This window comes from Drosophila albomicans, chromosome 2R (genome assembly GCF_009650485.2).
Source record: "Drosophila albomicans strain 15112-1751.03 chromosome 2R, ASM965048v2, whole genome shotgun sequence".
NCBI lineage: Eukaryota > Metazoa > Arthropoda > Insecta > Diptera > Drosophilidae > Drosophila > Drosophila albomicans.
In genome coordinates, this window is record NC_047631.2 from 28,353,107 (window position 1) to 28,378,195 (window position 25,089).

General features: G+C 40.4%; 4 protein-coding genes and 1 long non-coding RNA gene across 8 annotated transcripts; 2 read left to right on the forward strand and 3 right to left on the reverse strand.

The window, feature by feature from the left end:
* Nucleotides 1-3,380: 3,380 nt before the first annotated feature.
* LOC117576331 (uncharacterized) lies at nucleotides 3,381-6,025 on the forward strand. The gene is made up of 2 exons (XM_034261003.2): nucleotides 3,381-4,511; nucleotides 5,041-6,025. Exons 1-2 carry the CDS (start codon nucleotides 3,438-3,440, stop codon nucleotides 5,893-5,895), a joined length of 1,929 nt encoding a protein of 642 aa, XP_034116894.1. The 5' UTR covers nucleotides 3,381-3,437; the 3' UTR covers nucleotides 5,896-6,025.
* A 1,960-nt stretch (nucleotides 6,026-7,985) lies between these two features.
* On the reverse strand, nucleotides 7,986-9,465 carry LOC117575816 (cAMP-dependent protein kinase catalytic subunit 2). Its single transcript, XM_034260211.2, has 4 exons — nucleotides 8,928-9,465; nucleotides 8,704-8,869; nucleotides 8,365-8,642; nucleotides 7,986-8,310 (listed from the first exon to the last, which is right to left on the reverse strand). Exons 1-4 carry the CDS (start codon nucleotides 9,338-9,340, stop codon nucleotides 8,094-8,096), a joined length of 1,074 nt encoding a protein of 357 aa, XP_034116102.1. The 5' UTR covers nucleotides 9,341-9,465; the 3' UTR covers nucleotides 7,986-8,093.
* Nucleotides 9,466-9,573: 108 nt separating this feature from the next.
* Nucleotides 9,574-11,230, reverse strand: LOC117575817 (cAMP-dependent protein kinase catalytic subunit 2). Of its 4 annotated transcripts, none has more exons than XM_034260212.2 (5): nucleotides 10,927-11,230; nucleotides 10,637-10,866; nucleotides 10,398-10,563; nucleotides 9,842-10,119; nucleotides 9,574-9,788 (listed from the first exon to the last, which is right to left on the reverse strand). In XM_034260212.2, exons 1-5 carry the CDS (start codon nucleotides 11,101-11,103, stop codon nucleotides 9,575-9,577), a joined length of 1,065 nt encoding a protein of 354 aa, XP_034116103.1. In that variant the 5' UTR covers nucleotides 11,104-11,230; the 3' UTR covers nucleotide 9,574. The 4 variants fall into 4 exon arrangements, with proteins under 4 accessions (XP_034116103.1, XP_051863130.1, XP_034116105.1 ...); XM_034260213.2 differs by having other exon boundaries at nucleotides 9,682-9,783; XM_052007170.1 differs by lacking the exon at nucleotides 10,927-11,230 and having other exon boundaries at nucleotides 10,398-10,561; nucleotides 10,637-10,811.
* A 21-nt stretch (nucleotides 11,231-11,251) lies between these two features.
* On the forward strand, nucleotides 11,252-12,203 carry LOC127565989 (uncharacterized). The gene is made up of 3 exons (XR_007955323.1): nucleotides 11,252-11,483; nucleotides 11,541-11,774; nucleotides 11,876-12,203. It is a non-coding gene; the product is annotated as an uncharacterized LOC127565989 (long non-coding RNA).
* Nucleotides 12,204-19,874: 7,671 nt separating this feature from the next.
* Nucleotides 19,875-21,046, reverse strand: LOC117574257 (uncharacterized). Its single transcript, XM_034257988.2, has one exon. The coding sequence runs from the start codon at nucleotides 20,943-20,945 to the stop codon at nucleotides 19,899-19,901; it is 1,047 nt and encodes a 348-aa protein (XP_034113879.1). The 5' UTR covers nucleotides 20,946-21,046; the 3' UTR covers nucleotides 19,875-19,898.
* Between the last annotated feature and the right edge of the window lie 4,043 nt (nucleotides 21,047-25,089).

Below are 25,089 nucleotides of genomic sequence, written 5' to 3' on the forward strand. Positions count from 1 at the left end.
TCGTCCTCTGTGATGTCCTTCTCCAGCTGCAGCTCCAGCTCACTTGTGCCACAGGCAACTACAGGCGATGATTGTGACTCTGTGTGGCAGTGGCAACTGTCACGCACGTAGGCCACGCAACATTGCGAAAAATATGTCTTTGATGTCATAAATCAATTAGGATTGCCAGCGACACACACAGAGTGCTGGGTTCAGGATCTGCGCCTTAACAGCAAACAACTTGTTAGGCAGCTCACTCTCTCTCAGTCTCTGTGACTCCTTGACTCTCGTTTAAGCGCAGCGAATTGGACTTTTTTACCAACTTATTTTCAACTTTTAAACGTGACCAAATTGAGCGCTGAAAATTGCTACAAATACCTTGGATGAAATTCGAGGCAAATGAAGCGCATGAACTTCTAGCTACAACAATCCACACGCACAATTCCCTTTTCTAGCGTAATTATGTCACATAAGTGAGTAAAGAAGGAGGAGGAGTAGAAGGAAGCAAATGAAGTAAGATGTCGTCGAGTGTTAAGTATCAACGTGACATGTGTGGAAAAGTAGAAAGAAAAGAGTCTGCGTTTCCCCCGTTTCTTCGACTCCTTTTGTTGTGCTTTATCAAACATAATTAAGAAGTTCTCTCGGCTTGACAATAACCAGAAGTTTAATTATTTTGCCCAGAGCCAGAGGCAACTGATTAAGCCAAGGCTCACCTTTTGACTTATGATGAGTGTCGCTGTATCTGGCACTGGCTTGATGTATTGCCTGATTTATGACAGCTGACAACTGACAGCTGCCAACAGAAGCACACACCACACACACACACACTCATTCCATCAGTCAGTCAGTCAGTCAGTCATTCAGCCAGTTGTATGTACATCATTAAAGCCTGCCGAGGCAAGTTTTGTTTTGCTTTAAGCCTTAATTGCTGCCCAGGCCAAGTTCGCTCTGAACATTTGCGTAAATCAAACAATTAGTCATGCCGCCACATTACCATCCCAACTATGCGACCACGACTTCGACTTTGGAAACTACTTGTCCACTTTTCCGTAAAAGATTTTCTTTCTTTCTTTTGGCCATAGTTTAATGTGTCCCCGCGGTGTTGTTTTGTGTGCCTCGTCTTACAGCAACAAGAACTGGAACCCGAGGCGAAAACAGCCAAAAGAAGGTGTTGTCCTGCACTATTCTTAATTTATGCGACATTTTGTTAGTTTGCCATTTGCCATAATAACTTCTAATACACTCAAACCCAACAGCGACGACGACCCTTTGGGGGGTTGATCCTGCATACGCATCGCTTTCCCTTTCTTATTTCTCTCCTCTCTCCTCTTAGTCTCGTGTTCTGTGTAGTGTCCTGAGAACAACTTGCCACACGACGACACATTCATTAATTTATGGTTTTGGGTCTTCGAATTTATGTACTGTTCAAAAATACAAAAGTATTTGCTTTAAAATAAAATAAAAGGGGCAAAAACTCGAAGGTGACTGTCATCGCCATATGTGTGAGTTGCTTCCGAATGCGAACAAGACAGTTAAAACTTAAGTTCACAATGAAGATTGCATACTCTTGCGGAATAAAACATTTACAAGTTTTTTGAAGAGTAATAAAATACAATTTTGAGTGGGAGATTAAAGGCTATTACAAAAATCAAATTACGTTTACGAATGTTTATTAAAAAAAAAAATTTCGAAAATTGCATTATAATTACAAACCACCTTTAATATAAATTTGCAAGTGTTCAGATTTAGAAAATAAACTTTTATATTAAGTAACAAATCGAAAATTTGCCTAAAATTATGTTTTATACAGCTTTTAGCTTCAGTATATTTTCAAGCTACAAATTTAAGATTGCTTAACATTATAATTTAATCAAATGAAGACCGCAAATTATTGATGCTTTTTGTGGTTTTTCGAGATTTTACCTATTAAAAAAATAGGTTTTATAAAACTCGATGTGCTTCTGTATACGGAAGAGATTTTGTGCTTCTAATTATCAGCAAAGTTGAACTAAATAAAGCTTTTAATTTATGCAGCATTTGTCAAATTTAAAAATACTCCACTGAGCTGTCAATTAACATTGGCTTCCCATATTTATATTCTTAGCTTCATTTGATTAATTTCTACTCTAAAGTTACTCATTTTGCGGTAACTTTACGTCAGCTTTTTTATCAACCGCTAACATCGTGAGTTACAAAAAAGAAACTTAATAGTCTTTACAGAGAAAGAAGATAAGGTGTTAATAAAAAGTGAATTACATAAGCTTGTCTACCGGGTTTTGCTGTCCACTCGTTATGCGAGAGTTCGCTGCCCCTGCAAAGATATAGATACTATATAGATACAGATATACTGTTTAGCAGTTGTGCCTCCCCATTTGGGCAGCATCCACTTTGGCTGCAGAATTGTGCAACTTGTTCGTTCTAAATGGAAGAACAAAACTCGTTTGCGAGCCTCTAAAGCTCGTTTAAATTTAACATTTTATTAGCGACTCACACCTGGTGTGTGGTTCAATCTCAGTCGCAGTCGCCGTTGCAGTCGGCGTCGCTGTCAACGTCGTTCTGCTCGCTTTCGCCCGCTTTTCGCATTTGGTAATCACAACGAACTCAAAGCTGAAGCTGAACACAGACAACGAACAAGTTCAGTGCCCTCGAATTGTGTTGACTTGATTGGAACTGTGCGCGGTGCTTATGATGATATGTTATGTTTTCTTTCTTTCCACTGTTGACCACACGAATTTGCATTAAAACTGGGTTAAGCGTGTCCAGTTGCTGATCATAGAACCTTTATCGAGCAATCGTTGAGCATCGTGCAGCATGTTTGTTGCATGATTCCCATCAACTATATACTTTATTAATGGATGTTGCTTAATCGTCAGTTATTTTATAGACACACACACAACACACGTTGCTCCACAAATCAACAACAAGAAAACGCAATTAGGCGGCTCCAAAATCCGAAAACTTTGTAAGCTAGAAAATCAAATGTCAATCACGTAGCCCATGTGGAAACCTGTTAACATTTCAATGACTTTGAACTTTTGAGCGCGGCTCACATGAATTTTTCTTCTTTGGTGTTTCGATGTATTTATTTTGTTTTATTTTTTTTGCTGTTTACATTTACATATTGATTGTTTGCTTGACCCATTTTGTGTGGAGCACTCGAGCCCACGCCACTTCCACTTTCGTTGGAGCGCGACTTTCTTTAAGCCATGGCCAAAGCCGGGCCCTAACTTCTGTCTCCAACAAATGCGATATGCGATTGTAATTGTGTTTGAATTTGTTCGAACACAAAACGCCAACTTCAACGTCGACAGCGGCGTCGTCGCCACTTTGTAACCAGTTTCAATTCTCGACGTCGCAAACGATTCTTGGTTGGGCTTTTTATAAAAAGTCTTTGGCCAACTTTCTTGTGCTTCATTCGCGTTTCAGCCGCGATCGCACAAACGTCTCTCTCGTTCGAAATGAAAGCTGCAATCTTGCTGCTCGTCTGCTTCAGCAGTCAAATCTTCTCGCTTCCTTCGCCGGCCAAGGAGGAGCCGCTGCCCAATTGGTTTGCCAGCGAAGCCTCGCAGCTGATTGCCACACAGCTGCTCAAGTTCAACAAAGACATCGATGCCAATCAGGTGCACTCACCACTCGGTGTTGCTTCTATCTTAGCTGTGCTTGCCGAGGCTTCTGAGGGCGAGACCTACGAGGAGTTCGCCAAAGTCTTTGGCTTCCCCAAGGAGCGTGAAGCGTTGAGAGCCGCCTTCGCTGGCATCTTGTCTGGCTATCAGAATCGTGATGCTGCTGTGCCGTTGCCCTCGTTCCAGACTTGGTTCTATGTGTATCGCAACAACAGCGTCAAGGAGGATTACAAGCAGCTGCTGCAGCGTCACTACTACGTCGAGGTGAAGGACATCAATCGGCAGGAGTACGACTGGAGTGAGCCCAACACTTCCCTTCAGCTGGAGGGCAATGAGCAGGAAGCTGCCGCCAACACCGAGCCCAGCAACAGCAAAGATGTCATTGGCTTCGAGACGCTGAAACGTATCAAACTGGACGATGATGATGCGCTGGCGCCCAGCAGCGATACCTATGGCGAGGAAGTGCTGAACAAGGAAGCGTCCAAGTTTGATCGCGACATCGATGACAAGCAGTATGTGGAAAAACCAGTTGCTTTGGCTGAACGCGAGCGTGAACTGACCACCGAGGAGTCGGCAACGGCAGTCAACGATGCGGTGACAGTGGAAAAACAAGAAAAACCAGCTGATATCCCGCTGAACATGCTGGAAAATGCTGGCGATAAACAGCAGAACAAACGCAGCGAGAGCAACGAACAGAATCCCAATGTGGAGGAGAACGAAACGGTGCAGGAGGATGAAAAGCTAAACAAGCCGCTGATCGAGTTGAGTCCCAATCCAGTGACCGCTGGTGAACCCGAGAAGGTGCGTCTACCGCTGCAGAAACTGGAAAATGCCGTGAAAACCATGGTCAAGGAGGGAGCTGATGAGATTATGATTGCCCTCGAATCGCATCTTAGTTCAGTGGCGCGCGTAAGTTTCTCAATTCTTTACTTTAATAACTAACAATAGAATATTGTTTGATCATTCTCTTTTAAACTGTAATAGTAAAGAAAAGTATCTTAGAGCTGAAACTCTGTTGAGCAACATATTTAGGAAAAGAATTCTCATTTTTAGATTCTTTACTTTTAAATTAAAGTGAAGAGAGTCTCTTTAGTTAATGTCGAATTATGATTATCTTCATTTAACAGTTTAATTTTTAACATTCAAGATTTACTTTTATCTTGGAGATACTCAAAAATCAATTTACATTTTAAGTATGGAAATATTGAATTAATGGATTTTGATTTCATTAATATTTCACGAAGTAGTAATTAAAATAATAATTTACATATTCAATGCTGCATTTACCAGCTTCTGCTTATGTTAACTTTGCAGACGGCAATCTTTAATTAGTACTGCTAATAACAAATGTTAACAGTACAGAACAACTATGCCATGCTTACTTATTTTACTTAAACTTCTCTATACTCTTCGTATTCTCTCCCATCTCTCCCAATAGTTCTACAGCGGTCGCAGCTTGTTCCGCCGTGATGACATCGCCTCCGCTTTAAGTGCCAACTCCATCACAGGTCGTGCTATGGGCTCCAAGTCTAAGATGCTGCTCTTCAACGGACTCTACTATCGCGGCAGTTGGGCCCAGCCTTTCTATCAGCTGCGCGATGGCAGCGACGAGTTCTTCTTCATGACCAACGAGGATGCCATGAAGACACCGATGATGCATGCGCGTGGCAAGTTCCGTGTGGCCGAGCTGCCGCATTTGAAGGCGCGTCTGCTGTCGCTGCCCTACGAGAATGCGAGGTACAGTCTGTGTATTGTGCTACCCAATGATTCGGAGGGACTCAGCGATGTCATTGCTCAGCTGCAGCCCAGCGATTACAAATACGCACGCGAGCATGTGGAGGAGAAGGAGCTGCATGTGACGCTGCCCAAGTTCCAGGCCGAGGAGACATCGCGTTCGGAAGCAATGCTTAAGCAACTGGGACTGCAGCGTCTCTTCTCGCGCACCGATGCACAGCTGGGTTTGCTTTCAGATGACGAGGATCTGCATGTGGATGAGATTGTGCAGTTTGTCAATGTGCGTGTGGATGAAGGTGGCAGCAGTGCCAACTCTTTGTCGGCGGCCACAATGCAGGCAAGATCTCCAAATGCTGCGCCTGAAGATGAAGGTTTGCCCGTGCCCGAGCCTGAGCCAGAGCCAGCTGGTGTGGAGCGTTTCGATGTGAATCATCCATTTGCTTACTTCATTTTGGATTGCGAACAGCAGTTTGTGCTTGCTTCGGGCAAAGTTTATGCACCCGAGTTCAAGGATGATCTGCCACCCGTGGAAATCGAGGTGGAATTGGAGCAATCATAGATCATCATCTCAAGCACCATCGCATGCGCATTTATCTCATCAAAACGTTTAGCACTTAAGTTTCGTAACGAATTTTCACCGATTTCATAAATAAACAAGAATTTCATTTTTCCGAAAAACAACTTTTTGCTTTTTCGAATTGAATTTTTCCCAGCCACTTGAGCACAGACAACAAACGTTCAGCGTTCGTCGGCGCTCATTTGCTGTGCAATCAAAACAACAATTAATTCGCTTACTCGACTACAACAAGGACATACAGGAGGCAGGATATCAACCCTCAAATTGTCTGTCTGTAATATGAAATGTATCTGAAGCTGGGCATCGCTAATTTCCGTGCTGCAAATTTGTCATTGCAGTTACTTTGGTGGTGCTTTTTGTTGACTTAAGAGCAGCATCCGACAGAGATTTAGATCCATCCAAAAGTTCGAATTCTCAGGCTACTCAAGCGAAAGGCGCATCCGACACGTGGCTCTGGGCATCAAAACTGGCAGCCCTGGCGAATGAGTGAATGCGTGAATGCGAACTCTTCAAGTGGTCAATGGACTGCAATTAAAAGTCTCATTAGAATGCATGATGTCTTCTTCACAGCGATATTCCTGCTACTGTTATTCCCACCCCACAAAGGTGCTGCCAGGTCTCGGCATTGCGAATACTATGCTAAAATACAACACAATTTCCAGCTGAGTCTGAAGACCTCGTAGACGCCGCAAAGTCAAAGACACGAGAGGGGAAAGAACAAGGCGCCAAGCTGGCGGGCGCCAAAAAACCAGAGGTAAAAACAGGAGTAAATGCGTGCCATGATTATGGTGATGACGACTGCCACCCCAAGCGCACACAGAGAAAGAGAGCGAGAGCAGTGGTTGAAGTGGGCCAGACGATGATGTTTCATCTTTTCCACATGAAAACTCACGTAACAAAAATTATGATAATCATAACTTTTTTTCTACGATTTTTTTTCGCCTTTGCTTTGCCTTTGTGCAAATGCTTTGTTTTGTTAGCCACTCGGACAAAGGAGTCGCTGGAGCTGTCGCAGTTGCCCCTCAAGTTTGGCCAAGCCAAGGCTAAGGTATTTTTGGGCCAGGCTGGCGTCTAGTTTTTGTCTGGACGTTGCTCTATTTTTATGAAGTCTTTGCATATAAATCAATGTTTTCCCTGATATGCAGAGCACCCGCAAAAGGTATAAAAGATTTATAAGGCGCGTCTGCTTTACTTTTTTCTTGATACCCGGCTGCTTTATGGGAAAGCAGGGCTTTTAGCAAAGTGGCAAGAGTAAATACATATATGAAATAAGGTATAAAAAAATGTAGAAATAAAATCTCCCAATGATATCTTTACCAATTCTATGTACATTCGATAGTTATGATAACTTTTCTATTCTTAACATTCAAATGTTATGTAAACTCTGTTAATAAGAGTTGAATACATATAATACAAAAATTACTAATTACTAACCGGGTATCTAACAGCCGAACACTTCGGATGAAAACTTTGCTGATTTTTTCATTTTCTTCCAACTCGTTTAAACATTGTTTAACAAGATAGAAGTTTTGGCATGAATAAAAAGAGAATATAGATAGTACAGCAACTTGAAGAGATGCTTCTGCCCTTACCTCATACCTCCTCCCACACAAGTGGACAAGGGGCAGGGGGTAAGAGATCGCACATAAATAAGGCGAGCGACCATAAATCCATCCATCCAATTGCATCAAAGACAAACATTCACTTGATGGTATAGTAATTTCAACAAAGCGTCATGCTACGACGTCTTCTAAGATTTATGGCCTCGCTTCAAGTCTAATTACAAGTTAAGTTCGTCGAATTAAGAATGTGTCTGCAACAAGTGTGGGAAATCACTAGAAATTTTCAATCGCAACCAGCTGCTTTCTAAGAAAAATCTAAACCGAAACAAGTACAATGTTTTGAAAAATATTCGCTTTCTCCCCCAAAAACTCCCCCTTCAATGCGTTTGTCCCCTAATTTCGAAACATAGGGGACACTTGTGGCGTGAAAATGGAGTAAAGACACATGTGGATGCCAACTGGAAAGTGTGGGAGGCTGCTGCAGCTGGTGGGTGACAAAGAGAAACACAATGCTATAGCCAAAGTCTTTAGTTGAAATTGAAGACAAAACAAAATGCCAAAAAATAAAATTAAATTAATTTCGCAATTCTTCGATACTCCAATGTAAATACAATTTGCTTAGAAGTCTGCAAAGGCTTCCTCGTGTCGCATTGTTTTAGCCTTGGCCTTTTGTTTGCCCTCCGATTGCTTGTCAAAATTGGAAATATCCTCGGCATCTGAAATGGCGGGCAAATAAGGAGCTGGAACAGTTTGATTGAGCAGCGGTATCCAATCGATTTCCTTGAACCACTCGTGATCTTTGATGTCCCGGTTGCCATTAATCAAATTACCAAAACTGCAAAGCAAAGCTTATTTAAAAATGGTAAGAGAATCTATATTGAATACTTGCCGCTTTGATAGATCCACTTGCAACAGATGATCAATCAGATGACGCAACGCACCAGATAATGAGCTGGGCATTTTATATTCACCCTCACAGATCTTATTGTACATTACCATAACATCACGATTATGCGAGGCAAACGGCGAATGGCCGCAAACAAATTCATAGATCAAGACACCAAATGCCCACCAATCCACACTTGTGCCATAAGGCTTCGATTGAATGATCTCTGGTGGCAAATACTCAGGAGTGCCACACAGCGTCATGGTACGTGTTTCTACTCTCTAGAAAAGCATTAGAAAATATTAGAAAAATATTTAAAGAAAATTTCAAAATACTTCATGCCTTTGCAAAGCCAAAGTCAGTGACTTTCAGGTAGCCATTTCTGTCAATCATAATATTCTCAGGCTTAAGATCGCGATAGAGCAAACTGCAATAGTGCAAATACTCTAAGGCCAGAAACACCTGAGCAGCATAGAAGCGCGCTTGTTTCTCCGAGAATTTACGAGATCTAGAATAGAAATTTATAAGATTTTTAACTGCATTTGTCCAACACTCTATTTACTTACTTGCGATGATAGGTAAAGAGTTCACCTCCCAGTATAAGTGGAATAATTAAATACAAACTGTCGTTGTCCTTATACGACGCAATCAAATGTATTGTAAATGGAAAACGTATCGAGTTTAGCACTCGCTTCTCGCTCATCACATGCACAATCTGTTTGGTCTTCACAATTTGATCCTTGCTCAACTGTTTGGAAGCATAATAAGCATCGCCTTCCTTCTCCTTGATCAGCTGCACCTTGCCAAAGGAGCCAGAGCCCAGCGTGGCTTTTATAATGTAACCCTCGAGACCCGTTGTTGGCGATGGCGTATTACGTGAATATTTCTTGCTAAAGTCATCTTTCATCTTACTCAATATGACGGCATAATCAACTTTGGGACTAAAGTATTGCAGCTCAGATGCGGATGTTCGACCCATTATCAAAAGCAGCAGCACACGAAATTACTGAAGCTTGAATAAATATAATACTACAACAATTTCGAATTTTCAAATAAAAAAAACAACAACAAAAGTTTTAAACATTAAAACCACATTGAATCTGATGTTTAAATCTTTGATTTGCAACTCAAGGAATAGATGATTTAAAAAAAAAAGTATTTAACAAACCACCCAAAAGCTAATGAACAAAGTAAAAAGTATCTGGACCAACGTTTAAAAATTATTAAACAAGTCTGGATGGCGATTTATTTTGGACTTCACTTTCGATTTTGGTTCGAAATTCTCGAAATTTGACAAATCTTCAATATTTGACACAGTAGGAATATACGGAGGATTTATCTCCTGATTAAGCAGCACAAACCAATCAACGCCCTGAAACCACGGATGATTCTTAATGTCCGACGATCCTTCGACCGCGTTACCTAAACTAAAGCACAGGCTTCATTCCATTGTGAAATAAATTAGAATATTAAAACTTACCGCTTTGAGGGTTCCACCTGCATGAGATTCTCAATGAGATTCTTCAATTGGGCAGTGAAAAATGATGGCAAACGCATCTCGCCCATGCAGATTTTCGAGTACATCAAAATGACATCGCGATTGTGCATCGAGAATGGCGATTGACCGACAACAAATTCATACAGCAATACACCGAACGCCCACCAATCCACAGACTTATTGTACGGCTTCAGCTGAATGATTTCCGGTGCCAGATATTCAGGTGTTCCGCACAAAGTGCTGGTGCGATTATCAACGCGCTAAAAGGAGAGAAAAATAGTAGATAGGTAGGCAAAAGTTAGGAGATAAAAATGAAAACTTATCAACATCTTAAGAATACATAAAAGTTAAATGATTTAAAAACTCTAATATTAACGTACATAGCTCAAAATATAGGACTTAAATAAATATACTTGTAGTATAGGGAACCAAACTTAAAGAGGTTTATAATAAAGATACTTTTGGAATTACAAAAATTTAATCTGCATATAACTTAGTACAACTTCATCAAATTTTAAAGTCGTAAACCAAAACTCACCTTGGTGAAACCGAAATCCGTCACCTTGATGTAACCCTTGGCATCCATCAGTATGTTTTCGGGCTTGAGATCGCGATACACGAGATTCATGTGATGCAGATACTCGAGAGCAAGCAACACTTGGGCTCCATAGAAACGGGATTGCTTCTCATTGAACTTGCGCACTCTTGGGCAAAGGATTGAGGACACTGTGACTGTGTAATTGTGAAGCAAAAACTACTGAAACTACTAACACTCACTTGCGATGATAGGTGAACAGTTCGCCACCATTGACAAATGGTAGAACTAAATAGAGATAGTCAAAGTCCTTGGTGGAATCAATTAGATGCACCAGAAATGGAAATCGCACAGCACTGAGGACAGTCTTTTCGTTATGAACATGATTGATCTGCTTTAATCGAACCAGATCATCCTTGTTCATCATTTTGGCCGCATAATAATTCTTTCCATGCTTTTCCCTGACTAGCATCTGTTTGAATTTCATTTAGCAATTATAGATTGAAATTAAAATAAATTAAAGCCAACTTACAACGGTGCCAAAGCTGCCATTGCCTAAAATGGCGCGTTGCACATAACTCTCTAGATTTGTGTATGGCGATGGTTCCTGGTGCTGCCAACGTTCGTCGAACTCTGTCTTAAGATTATCGAGTATTGTAGTATAATCGTCCTTAGAATTGAAATATGGCTGCAGGTGCTGGTTACTCATAATCAGAACGCATCTTCCACAATGAGGACGGACAGACACGGAACGGGAATATCTGATAACTTATACACTTGTAAATCGATAAACTGTTAATTTTGATATTCATAATTTTGACGTTTCACAATCGTCTCAATTGGAAACAAGAAAATCAAAACAACCTTTGTCTCGAACTAATTTCAATTATGCGAAGGCTTTAGGAAATTAGGCCAAGGTATGACAAATATCCGTCTACTCCCCAAAAGTCAGACAGACAGACAGACAGACACCGTGACCACATGAAATGCCAATTTCCTGTGCTCAAACACACACTCAGACTCACTCACACACATGTCAAAGTCACCTCGACTTCTCGACGTGCTCTCCGGATGTTTGGACTTGGAAAAGTAAGAAAAATTGCAAAACGTCCACTTGATAAATGATGTTAACCAAGATTACATAAGTTGGTAATTTTCTAGTACATTTATTTCTACATGTCAACTAGTCAGTTGCTCGGCTCGAAACTCAGGACTCACTGGTATCGTGGACAGAGCATTTGCAGTTGGCATGCCGATGATGGACATGTGTGAGTGTGTGCCACAGCCTCAAATCCTGAAACTGATGTGGCTGCGAGACTGATGCTGATAAGAGCGATATGGGCTCCGGATGCTCCGGTTGTTGCCTGGCCGGCTTTTAAGGTAACTGTCAACGAAGGCCACGTTATTGGCCATTTCGAAGGCATGTGGCCACAGACTCTTGTGTACCCAAATTGACAATTAATCATTCAATCTTTCGGCAGAGCCTCTTCACTGTCTTTCTATCTCTATCTCTAATTCCATGTGAAAATTGCTTTCTAAATATGTTTTGGGTTGCACTAATGTGACGGCATTTATTTCTCGGCAAACTTCATTATTGATTGAGCCACTCACGAAAACGCACGACACAAAAGGGTCAAGCAGAAGTGTGTTCACATGTGAGGCAATCTATTTCTTAAATTGGTTTGAGTTGGGGCGGAGAGAATTACTAAATCAAGGGATTAAAATGTTATATATGTGTATATTTGTTTAGCGCCTCACGCTTTATATGCAAATATTGTTTTTAATTCACTTAAAATCATCCATGTAGTCACGTACTTAACATCACACAATTGCTTTCACTTGCACTCTCTCCCGTTCTCTTTTTAGGTTTTTTGTGTGTGTGTGTATCTCGCTTTGGGAATCTTACCAGTAAATTAGAAATCGTGCAAAAACTAAACAATATCACTTAGAACGAACCCAAACCAAGTCCAAAAAGCTGCGCTCATTTAACTTCTAGCCACAAAAGATGAGCGCGTTTTCTCCTCCTCCGCCTCCGTTTCTCCTCTGCTCACATCTGGCGAAGATAAACTCCAGTGGGCTAAGATATGTTAACGACTGCAATAAATAAGCGGATAATATCAGGCGTGCTAGGCCTTCCATAAATACACATATCCACGTCCGAATGGAACTGGAACTTGGTCTTCGTCGTCGTCTTCAGAGAGATGCGTTCGCTAAGCGTCCCAAGACCAGATTAAGTCATACGCACACGTTTCGCTTTTTGGCCGTTTTCTTGTGGCCTGTTTTTGGCAACACTTAAAATTCATTAGCTGTATTAGAAGACGTTCGTTGCTTGGTTGGCTTATGCAAAGTAATTGACGCCCCGATGAACTGTTGACACGCTTGGCATTTGTCTTGTGCTCGTATCCGTTTCTTTTTTGCCTCCCAGTTAGCTAATATTTGGTTTAGTTATCAGTGCCATTTTTCGAGCTTAAGTAGGTGAAAGTGAAAGTCTAACATACAACACACAACTCAACATGGAAAATGGCCAAATTCAATTATGCTGAAAGGTTTCCTTTCGCATCCCATTCTATTTTCCTTTTTTTTTTTTGGGTGAACAGCCCTCGCCATTAGCGATAATCTCACTAAGGCACAATCGCGAATGAATCATGCCACACACACACACACACACACACACACACACGCTTACGATTGATACTCGTTACATACTTGCCACATGGTGCTGCATGTTTGACCGGCAAATGCATTCAATGTGCACAGTTCAACGGGCAGCAACAATGTCGAAACGTATTCCACCGATTTCGTTGTGCAAAAGGTGTAACTAATCCGCAGGCCATGTGACTTTTGTCATGCGCCGATGTCACTCACATCTCGCCCCCTGGAAAACCCTTTGCAAATGCCATTGGTTTCCATTCGAATCCACCCCAAATAATAAAACGCAAGTCGACCTGACTGCGCCACCGTATTATTATTATTATTACTATATGTGGCATCTTCCACCTTCAATCATCGATGTGAACGATTTCTCTTTCTCTCTCCCTCTCTCCATTGTTATATAGTCAATGCTTCCGTTGTAATCCGTTGATTTGGCCAACGCAAGGATACACGGCGGGTGGCCCATCGTCCGACACTTTGCAGCTGGCTGACTTTTAATGCCTCAGCATCATCATCTAGTTTAAGTCGTAAATGCGTAAATAAATAAAAATAAATATATTTCACTAATATTAATATTTTAATGCGCATTTAGTTTTACTGCCAAAAGCTGTGTCATTTTCTTCAGGCTACCTTTTAAACGGTCCTGATCCTCATAAATCAGCCAGCGACCCATTGATGATATCTCGCATATAAATCAATTGCAAATGACATCAGGTTCTACTATGTGCAGACAAATAGCGCAGCACTTTTATGACGCATGCACTGCAAACAATTTTTAGTGGTTTACAGAATAAATGTAATATAGCTAAATATGGCACTAGCATTAACAACGCCATCAGCTTGAAATATAGAGTACGTATATGAATATTATGTAATTTCTATTAGTATGAAAAATGAGGAATTTGTTCTATTACTTATTTCGACAATTTCTAAGGTGTTTTCTAATTTAAACAAAATTCAACTATATTTTGAAAAGCAAAATAAAATAGTAAGGAATGTACATATATGATATAATTGAATTTGCCAAATTGTGTATGATAATAATGTTGGTGAAGCTTAAAATGAAAATCAGTTAAATATAAAAAGAATAAATTGGGTCTGTAGCTGAAATGAGTTGACCAAAGTAAATATAATTTATATAAAAAGATTACATATCAAAATTTTAATTTTATTATAGTTTAAAGAAATGTTTTATCATAATTTTATGAATATAAATAAGTAAACTATTCATAAAATAAATTAATATAATAATAATAACGAAAAAGTGGTAAGAATTCAAAAATATCTTGTAGATGATTTTTGAACACACCACTTTTTCTTGCAGTGCTTTTATACATATTCTAAACAATTTCCTAGCTGCGCTGAATGAAAACAAACGAGCATTGCGGATGCATTGAGCGGGTCTAGCAAATAGCTTTGGCAAATAATAAAACAATGCTGCATATAAACAATTGCTACAATTTTAACATTTTGCCATAAATAAACATGAGCCGGTGGCATTTTACAGTTGCAAGCCGAAAGGAAATGCAGAGCAGGGCGAAGGGGAGGAGAAATGGGAAAGGAGATTGGGCGAGGGAAATGCAAAATGCTGCACATTTTATTGAAATTCAATTAAAGTCGTATTTCAATAATTGGACACGCATGGTGCGCATTTCCGTGCTTTTCCGGTCCGATTTCTAAAACGCCGCTCAAAATTTATGACTTTTCAATTTTAGGCAATTGAAATGTTGCCACTTGGCCGCTGTCCCCTTGCTATTGCCTCCGTTATCCTGTTGCTGACTGGTTGTTGTTCTATTTTGTCCATTTTCCATGAGGGGAAACGGAAATTGGTGCAAAATTGTAGACCACTGCTCTCCCACTTATGAAACTCCATCAGAAAGCTACGGTGCATTAAGCTGCAAGTTCTTATCAGTTGCCTTCACCCCTATGTTGGCTACTCCCCCACCACTTCCCTCTCTACTGTCACCCTTAGCTATAGCTACTCTCACGTTAAGTGTGCAAAATTTTGCGTGATTTGTGCGAATTTCCTCTCATTGGAACTCTGATAAAAGTTGCTATCAAGCGGAGGGTGTCACTCTCTTCTGCCCTTTACTGGAGGGTTGGTTAGTTTCGCCTGTTTTCCGTTGTTGTTGTTGTTGTTGTTGCCATTCTTGTACTTTAATGCCATAAATTCTTTTTTACTTGTCATATCTGTCTCTCTATTTAGCCACAGCTCATTAAGTTTCCACGGCAGTTCGGCATTCTATCAGATTTAAAGACAACCCACAAAAAAAAATATAGAAAACTTCACATGTGTGCTCCATGGCACTATTATGACCATTAATAGACAGATTTATAAATATGCCGCTATTAAAATCTGAACTGCAATCTGCCATGTCTCCTTAGCATTGGTTTCGACGATGCCAAGTTTAATTAACGAGGCGTTGATTGAACATTGCCAACTTGAATTAGCTGGAAATCGATCTACAACGAATTCGTGTATTCCCCGAACTATTTGTAATCAATATTTTGAAACACAAATCAATCGACAGGAAAGAAATTAATCAAACAATTGAAAATAATGGAATACAATAGTAAGAAATTGTATCTATGCAAAGCTTAATAAATAAGTTTACAAAAATTTGATTCAATTCAAAGAAATTTTAAATTTGTAATTTAGCTCCGATTTTTGTATTCTGTTATATAAATAATATATTCTAACAATATTCAATCATAAATTATACTTATTAGCAAGGAGTTGGAAGAAATATTTAACCAATAAATTCGACAGACATAAAATGCAGACCAAATATTAAGGTAATTTTTCGAGTCAGTATAGAGGAAGCTGTCAATATTTATTAGAGTTCCATGCCAAAACATTTTCACAATTTTGTGCTGTGCACAAACTCAGCGAAAAAGAATTTTTCTAGCCAACAAATTTCCGAACTCTCAACCTGAGATGTGTTCAAAGCAAAACAAGTCACAAGCAGGATGACAACATATGAATGATGCTATCTGTTGGGATCCGATGGGATAGATCCAAATACATATAGAATTTTGCATCTACATATAGTATGTGTAGGCAGGGCGTCTTAACGATCGCCTTTAGATCTTCAGACATTATGCCACAAGATTGCTAGCGTGCGTGGTGCGGCATTTAGTTTTGACATGCGTGCGATTTGCACGCTTAATTGAGACAGGTGCCCCGCCAAATGGTGGGGCAAAGTGGTGGGGAGAGAAATGAAGAGAGAGAGAGAGTGGGGTGAATGTGGACACTGAGCAACTGCGACATGTGTTGCGCTGCTGTTGCACAAGCCGCAAGATTTATCATCATGCCACGTGTGTTAGCATTGGATGCTGCCACCGCTGCCGCTGCTGCTGCAACTTTTCACGGGAATAGCGAACGACGCACGCCAAATGCAAAATTAACAACCTAATTAATACCTAGGCCTGTCACACGGCACCTCGACATCGCCCATCCGCTCATCCGCCCAATTCCCCAACACACAGCTGCTCCAAAACTGTTTCGATTGCTGTTGGGTGGGCGGAGAGAAAGACAGAGAAAGAGAGACTGTCGAATTGTTTGCATAGCTGAAGTCGTATACTATTTGTATTTAGTGTGGAACCATGAGATTTTAATTGGTATCTATGGCATATGGTGGTTGGACATGTGCTGCATGGTTACTTTGTCTCGAACACTAAGTGAGCCAGCGAACCGCAAACTAACTAACACTCTAAAAACAGCCGCCGTTTTGCTGTCAGCATCAGCTGTTGCCCTTTCTACAACAACAACCAAAAAAAAAACGGGCTAAAAATGCCAAATTGACTGGGAAGCTGGTTCATATTGAAGGCGTTTGCGGTTGGCAAGCCGGACGTTTATTGAACATTTTTACTTGCGGTCGTTTGGCATCGGAAGATGAAGGTTCGACTTTGTTGGCTGGTTAGCTGGCTGGCACTTTTATTAATTTCGCAGCTTGCAACTCGTCTCGCACAATTTCACGGAGAGTTTAAATGCAAATACAGCTTACAGCTAGCAAAATGGGATTTGCGAGTGGCCCAAAATGTGCTGCGTTAAATTCAAATTGGATAAGAAGTCGTGTCAGACTACAGGCCACACAACTCGCTGATATTGCTGCATGTGGTTTGGTTTGGCCAACAAATAGAAGCACTGAGTATAAGAATAGAAGCAGCATCAGTGTTCAGGCTCAAGGATATCCGCAAGGATATCGCACTCGCATCAGCATCACATGACTGGCAACCGAGGCCGCCGTTTCGTGTTCGTCCAAATGAAAGCGGCGACAAAACTTTAAAGTGGATTACGTTTGCCACAGCCACACAGTTGCCCCTCCCCCTTCCCACAGCTTCCCTTCTCAAGTGAGATAGAGAGAAAGAGAGTCCTGTTATCTGGCAGCGTTTTGCAACATAAATCCGTGAGTTTTTGCGCGCAAATTTATGGCGCTGGCGACACTCTGCTCAAAACTTTGCATTGTTGTATTTATGACCGCGACATGACCTGCTCCTTCAGTGTGGGCTGAAAGTGTTGTACGTTGTACGCGTGTACGTGCAACGCTGCCTCAAGCCGCAAGTCTTAAAACTGCCGCTCGGAAATTGGATTTTCGTTTGGCGACCTAACGCGAATATCAAAATCTGCTCGCCTGTCAATTCTATTTTTTAAACTGAATTTATGCTGCTGCTGCTACTCTAATGAGGCAGCGAGAACAGCGCATTGGCAAGCACTCAAATTGAAGTTAATTATGTGGAACAGCTTGCAAAAATATATATCAATTCATCTGGCTAAGAAAACGAAATCAATTCAACCGGATGCATAGCTTCGACTGACCATTGACCAATCTCATTTTTCTTCACCCCTGACTTCGCCAGGATGTCAATTGTGATTGTGAGAATGCGACGGGCAGCGCTCGCGTTTTGCTTATGGCTGCAAAATCCAATTTGGCAACATTTTTTGCTGTGGTTGTTTGCGTAACGTCTCAGGGCAAATGGCAGCCATAATTATTGTTATGTTAATGGGCAAGGAGGCCGAGTTCGATCAACCGACTGGCCGAATGAAGCTGTCCAACTTACTTTCGGGGTGACTTTTGGCCATTGATTTTTACGTTATGTGTTTGCGCAGCGACTTTGCATAAGAATGGAACCACGAGTGACATACAAAAATATATCCACAAACAAACACAAAACTTACTTCAATTTGTGTAGGCTCATCACTAAAGCACATCTTGGTTGAGTACAGTTTTGTGTTTAAGTTTGAGCTAAACGCCTGCAAGTATGCTACAAAAATGTTTATTCGCTTTGCCATTAACAGCAGCCTAAGTGGGCGTGGCAATCGCACTCCTTTTTTACAATTCGCCACAGTTTTGGTGTCGACGCCTGCCGCCTCCTTCTTTTGCCCACTTCTAAGCTAACCGGCGATAGGTGTGACACATCGTGTGATTGATGAAATGTGGCAGCAGAGGAGGAAAGAAAGGCCTGCGGAGCAGCAACTAATTTCCACATTTTTCACATTTACGAAGACAAATTGAGGTGCGAACTTGGGTCGAGGCAATAAAATTGCCGAATATCAAAACAACAAAATCTTTGCAACAGTCGGCCATAAAAAAAAGCGCACAGCGAAAAAAGGGTTTGAGTTCAAAGAGGGAGAAGTGTTTTTTTGTTTTGTTTGTTGGGATACATTTGACACAGACGCTTCAAGAGCTGAGCTGAGAGCTGAGAGTGTCAGGCATGCGAATGCCAATTGTTTTTCGATTTTGGGCGCTTAAAAATGCGCAAATCCGTGAGCGGCAGGCGGAAGGACGAACGGATGGACGGCGCAGGACTTGGGCCCACTACTATAAAACTCAATATCTACAACAATAAATTTGAAGCGGCAGCAACACACACACACACACACACGCGACTTCAACGACTTTGACTGCACAGCTGGGGAATCGTGGCGAATTGATGCCGTTGCTGCTGCTTCTGCTTTTAGTTTAGTTTTCCATTTCATTTCGTTTTATGTGAGGCTCGCCAAAAGTTGTCAACAACAATTCGCTAGCCATAAACGTGGCAAAACTCTGCCTGTGCCTTTTCAATAAAACTCAACACCAGCCGCAGACAAAGTCTCAAACTCAAACTCACTCTCTCTTCCTTTCTCCCTCCCTCTTCCATCTCCCAAACACAACAAACTGCCATCATTTCTATTAGCATAATGTTGCCGTACACGCTTCGTCTGATCTGATTTCAGGACGCGCTACCATTCGATTTGTTACAATTTTATTTATTGTTTTTTATTTCGTATCTCTGTTTTTTTTTTCCTTTTTGCCCAGGACAAAGTTAAGCATTGGCTGCGCCTCGTAAAAAAACGAAATTACATTTTAAATAGTTCTTGTTTTATTTCTGCACACACATATTTTTTCGTTTTTACTGCTAATTTATGTGCATGTGCAAATTGAAAAGTTGACCACCAAAATGACCGACCTCAAACTTCAAAAACCCAAGACAAATAAATAGCAATGCTTTTTAATTAAAATACTTTCAATGTCGTGTCAATAAAGAACTCAAGCTACGTATACGCAATATATTCAGCTGGTCAGTGTCGAGCGCATTCAATGCCAAGTCAGCAGGCGACCTTGAAACACGACGTGTGCGAAACAAATGAGCTGGGAACCCATTATTATTTTGACGCCTCGATTTGTAACATTTCCCCAATTACCCAAAGAAGAAATTAATGCAAAATGTGGTTCAAGTGCAAACAAAAGGGAAAGACACAAATTGCAGAAAGCAAAAAAAAAAAGAATCAAAAATAGAACAGAACAAATCCAACATCTGTTTCGTATAAAAAACTGAATATCGAAATTGAAATCAAAATCCAAAAAAATTTTATTCAAAGCAGCCAGACAAGCACTTATCAATACTGCCCTTGCCCCTCATGGGCAACGGCTGCCGGCTCCACAAATTTATGAGCCCACGTATCGAAGAGGAGTCAAAGGGATCGACTGTTCCGATGCTGATTTGATATAGCAACGCATTCAATATGAACGGCAATTGTTCATTGCACTTCTGCATGCGCCAACAGTGAAAAACCTTCGAGTGCAAGTTGTGAGTATCGCCGTAAGTGCGACGATATCGCTTGATGAACACCTCACGGAAATTTGCATACGGCGAAGGTTGCAATTCATTTTTGGTCAGTGCCTCCCAATAGTAGCGAAACTTTTGCATTGGCTGCAGACATTCCCACACTTTCAGTTCCGGTGGCAAAGCTTTTTCTTTCGCAGTGTCCGAGTTGATAAAACGTGTGTGAATTCTCTTGGCGGAGGTCTCTAGAAACTTAAGACTTTTCTTACTAAGTTGTTCGCCTGGGCATAAAGCTGCAAAGGCATCGGTTAGTAGCTTATTGAGCTGCGCCCACTTCAATTGTTCCTTCCATTTGCGTGTCTCGAACTCATTATCCACGTCGCATTCGATTTTTGGTTTGCACTCTCTGCGAGGCGATTTGCAGGCTGCCTTCCGAGGTTTTTTCTGAGCGGTTTTGCACTTTGGTTGCCTGGTTCGATTCTTTTGGCTTCTCATTTCGCATTTCATCTGACAGTCATCCTCTTTATCCTGGTCACACTCTTCCATGTGGGCCTTTTTCTGCTTCACCTGGGACTTTTTCTCCTTTACCTGACAATTTTTTTCCTCTCTTTCTTCTTCTTCGCTCTGCGCCATCAAGAGTTCCACCAAGTTCTCATTTAGATCTGAGAAGCGTATGAGACGCGGTTCCCCAAGTTCCTCAGCATCGTAGGTGATAAGACGAGGTGGATAATTATGTCCGCTAGTTGTTGTTTCATTCTTCTTTTCAACGCTTTCTGGTTCATCATCGTCATGGAACAAATAGTTTACCAAGTCACAGAGATCGATACATAAAAATTTACATATTTTATCCATTGCAATAATTTTACTTAGTTTAATAAAATGTACAATATTAAAACTATACTTTAACCTCTCCAATAAAAATATGTTCAATTGTTTATTGCGTGCGGTAGAAAACAAATTCCCTGTCTCTTAAAGGGGGCGCCTACTCAGCATCAGCAGCATCTCATGCCACATCATAATTTAGTGTTCATGAAAATATATGGTCCTACATTATAAATGCGAAAAATAGTCGTTGCCGTTGCCGTTGCTGTTACCAATAAAAATATAACTTCGCGGAGGGGATTTAGGGGTATCAGAATGACAGCTATATTAAAAATGCTGCTGTTTGTGCAAAAAATAAAAGAAAACCGAAGCAGCAAAGCCAAAAGGGAACATTTGTTTGGATTTGCACATATTTCGGTTATATACACATCTATTTTTTTTGCCTTTTGATATTTTTTTCCCAAATGTATTTATGTTTTCGTTTGCTGCTTATTATCTGGCCAAGGTTCTCAGTCCCCAGTCACTGTGGCCTGTGCCGTGGCATGTTCATATTCATATTCATGTTCATATTCATTCTTCCGATTAAGCAGTTTTCATGGTCATCATTAAATATTTTCATATAGTCGGCGAGCTGGCTCAGCGAGGCAATCACTTCTGGATGGAGGCAAATAAAATAAGTGGCCTAAATAAAAATTGTTTGCCATATTTTCTTTTTTGTGCGCTGCGATGTTTACGAGTCGATGGCAAACACAACCATTTGCCATTGAATCGCGGCAATTATTAAAATTAATATCATTTATTACATCATGAAAATATCTAAACGTAGCATACGATAAAGCAACGTATCCCCAAAAAAAATTGCTTATACTATGTTTGCCACAAACTGTCGCAGCAATTAACAAGTGATGACCAATTTCTGAATATACGTGCTTTGCTCTCTTTTTCCTATCTTATTTTCTCATTACATGTCGTTCGACTGCTTTCATTGCGTATACGCAATTTCAAGTTAATAACGTTTCATTATAATCCACGTTTGATTTGCCATCGTTTTGTATCTCGCAATGTCCAATTTATCTGTGAATATGAATTTTGGCAATGTCAAAGAAATGAACAACAAATACCACCTATAAATATATGCTTTAATCACTTGCCTGAGAAATCTCATGAGTAAGAAGAATGAAGTGCACTTAAATCTCATAATATGTGGAAACGTTTGTCTATACCAACCAAATATTTATTAAAAATGGATGGATGATGGATGAGATATAATATTTAATAAACATATTCTCAATACACATTTTAAAAATATAAATTTGTATGTTTAAGTATAATACATTATTAGTATATTAACATTCCGCCATTTTGGCCACATTTCATACTCTGTTTTAAACGACTAATATTGAAATTAGTTTAAAATGTTAAATAAAAGTTTAATTATTTGCAAAAAATGTACTGTAATGTAGAATTTTAAGAAAGCTGCTTTAAAGATTCGTACAAGGTAATAAAAATTATATTTATATATAATTATAATGCAATGATGAATTCTGATATAATATTTGATGATAATAATAGAATGTGAATAGAATATAATAGAATAAAGATTTAAATACTTTAAAAACATTTACAGGAATATATTTAGAATTGGTCATCGACATAAAACAAGTTAGCCAGCGTAAATTGCTCTCATGTTTCTAGCTCATTCATTCATCACTTTCATCCACGTATTTGCCACGCAGACGTGCAGTTAATTCCCTTACTTATTTTAAGCTGTCTGCTTAGCCCCACCCTCTGCACACACACACATGTGCTGCCATATGATGAAGTAGATAATGTCTAGCAAAAATCAACGCCTTTCCCTCTGATGCTCTCAAAAATCGCATTCCCCAGCCCCGTTGCTTCATCTATTGGCACAATGCCTTGTGGCGCTTAGGTGAGCGGCGGCAAAAAATGCCGTGTAGCCGGGCTAATGGCAAATGCGTCGGCCACAAGCTCCCAGAACAATAAAATTCCCATTTAGACGCGAATGAAAGCAGCCAACAGCAGCAGTCAGCAGCAGCAGCTCCCCAGACTCTTCTCCCGCCTCCTGATCAGCCACTCCCAGTAAAGTGTAGCAGCAGCAGTTTTCTGTGTGTTTTGTGTTTACGTGAAAACAATTTTTATGGCATGTCAAAAACCTATTTTAATGCTTTTAATGAAAGCGAATTTTATTGCATTACTTTTCGATTTTACGGCCATGCCGCCAGGGGGCAAGGCGGAGGGTGACAGAGCGAGGCGAGGCGCCACCGGGCGTTAGCAATGTGTGTGTGCGTAAAAATGCACTCAACTCAAAATGTTGACAAGATCGTAAAAACTTTTGCACGGGAATGGAATTTGTTGGCACACACGACAACGACTTGAAAACAGGTGACAAAGCAAAAAGCGAAAGAAAAAACGAAAAAATCAAACAATGCATTCGGTGTTTTTCACATAAGAAAAGCCACTTAAAGTGCCAAATGTGGTTTGCCACTTGCCTGAGTCTCAGTTACTTCTTCGACTGCTGCTGACAAAAACAACATTTCCGCTGGCATTTTGCATAAATTCAGTTGGCATTTCTGTTGAAACGAGATGCGGCTCCCAAATGTATGCTAGATTTTTGAATTTTTGGGTCTGCTTTCTGCTTTGTGGGCAAGGGGCTTTCGGCTACCTTTGCCAAATTCATTTGACCAGAAACTTAAGTTATATTTTGGAATCGCGCCAACGGGACAACGGCAACGACAACGAGGAGACACGAGACATGTTTAGTGCCACGGCAGCGACAAAAGCTTTCAGCCATAAAGAGAGCGAGCCAGCGCACAGTTCGAGGACAACGCGATGTTCTCCATCTCCATCTCCAACTCCAACTCTCTTCGATGTCGTCGCACACGTCGCTTGTCGGAGCACTCAATGTCAGCAAAATGCACATGCAGTTCGACGGGTTTTTAGGGTAAAGAATTCACAGGGACAGGGGACAACTCGAAACAATGCCGCCACAGGCAACACACATGCATAAGTTCGAGTCTCAGTTTCAGTCTGAGTCTGAATCTGAGTCTCAAAGCGATTCCTGTAGCTGACAGCGACTGACATTACTTTGGACGCACTTTTGCCGATCCCTTGTCCATGCATTAAATATTGCATATGCACTAAATGGATTTTGGATCCAAAGTCGAAGAAATCGTAGCACCAACTGAGCGTATTGACAGGGTCAGTCATGCATTGTTGGCCGGCCAAAAACTGTCGACATGTCACGACACAAAACTACAAAAGGCAGCTCATGGGCCAAATTTCTCGGCTTGTCTTTAAACTTAACTTTAATCGCAACTCATCTTAGGTAAAAACTTCGTTTCACATTCAAATTTTGCAATACGTTCGGGGTTAGTTTACAATTAGGGGTTGACAATCGAACCAATCTATATGAAGAAAGCGAGTCACAAAGGTCTATGGCTTCTTTTACTGTGACGAATACTTGGACTGACAATAAAGTGTCATTAGGATATATTGGATGCCATTCGCATCGTAAAAACCAATGGTAAATGGCAAATGGCAAACGCAGCCCGCAAGTGCCAAAGTTACAACAAATTCGTTTCATAAGCACATTAAATGACAACAACAAAATGCAAATTAGCTAACGATGCGCCTTCAACACACAAACAACAAAATAGCATAACAAAAAAGGTGGAGCTGAAGCTTGAACAAAAAAAGCCAACAAAAAATATTCGCAAGTACATAATTTTCAATGGTGATGCATAAAAAGTGCTAAAGTTGGAAAGTAACAAGTGTTGACTGACTTTTGTGATACCCTATATATGAAAAGACGAAATGTATTTAATTATTTTTTGTATATATGGACATCTATTAATGACTTATTTCAATTAATTGCAGATTATTAAAGATAAAGGTAGATTTTTAAATATAAATAATACGTTCTAAGAAACTTTTATTATCGCAAGATAAATCATTAATACCCCCACAATATAACATGAGAAAGTTACGAAAAATAAAAGCAGAAATTCTATTATATTTAAAGCTCCTCTATAGATTCTGAAAACTTATTAAAATGTACATCAAATAATAGTGAAGATTGTAATAAAAACATACTTTACATATAACGCATACGCAGTGTATGTGCACCCATCACTTCTTAATCTATTCACAACTA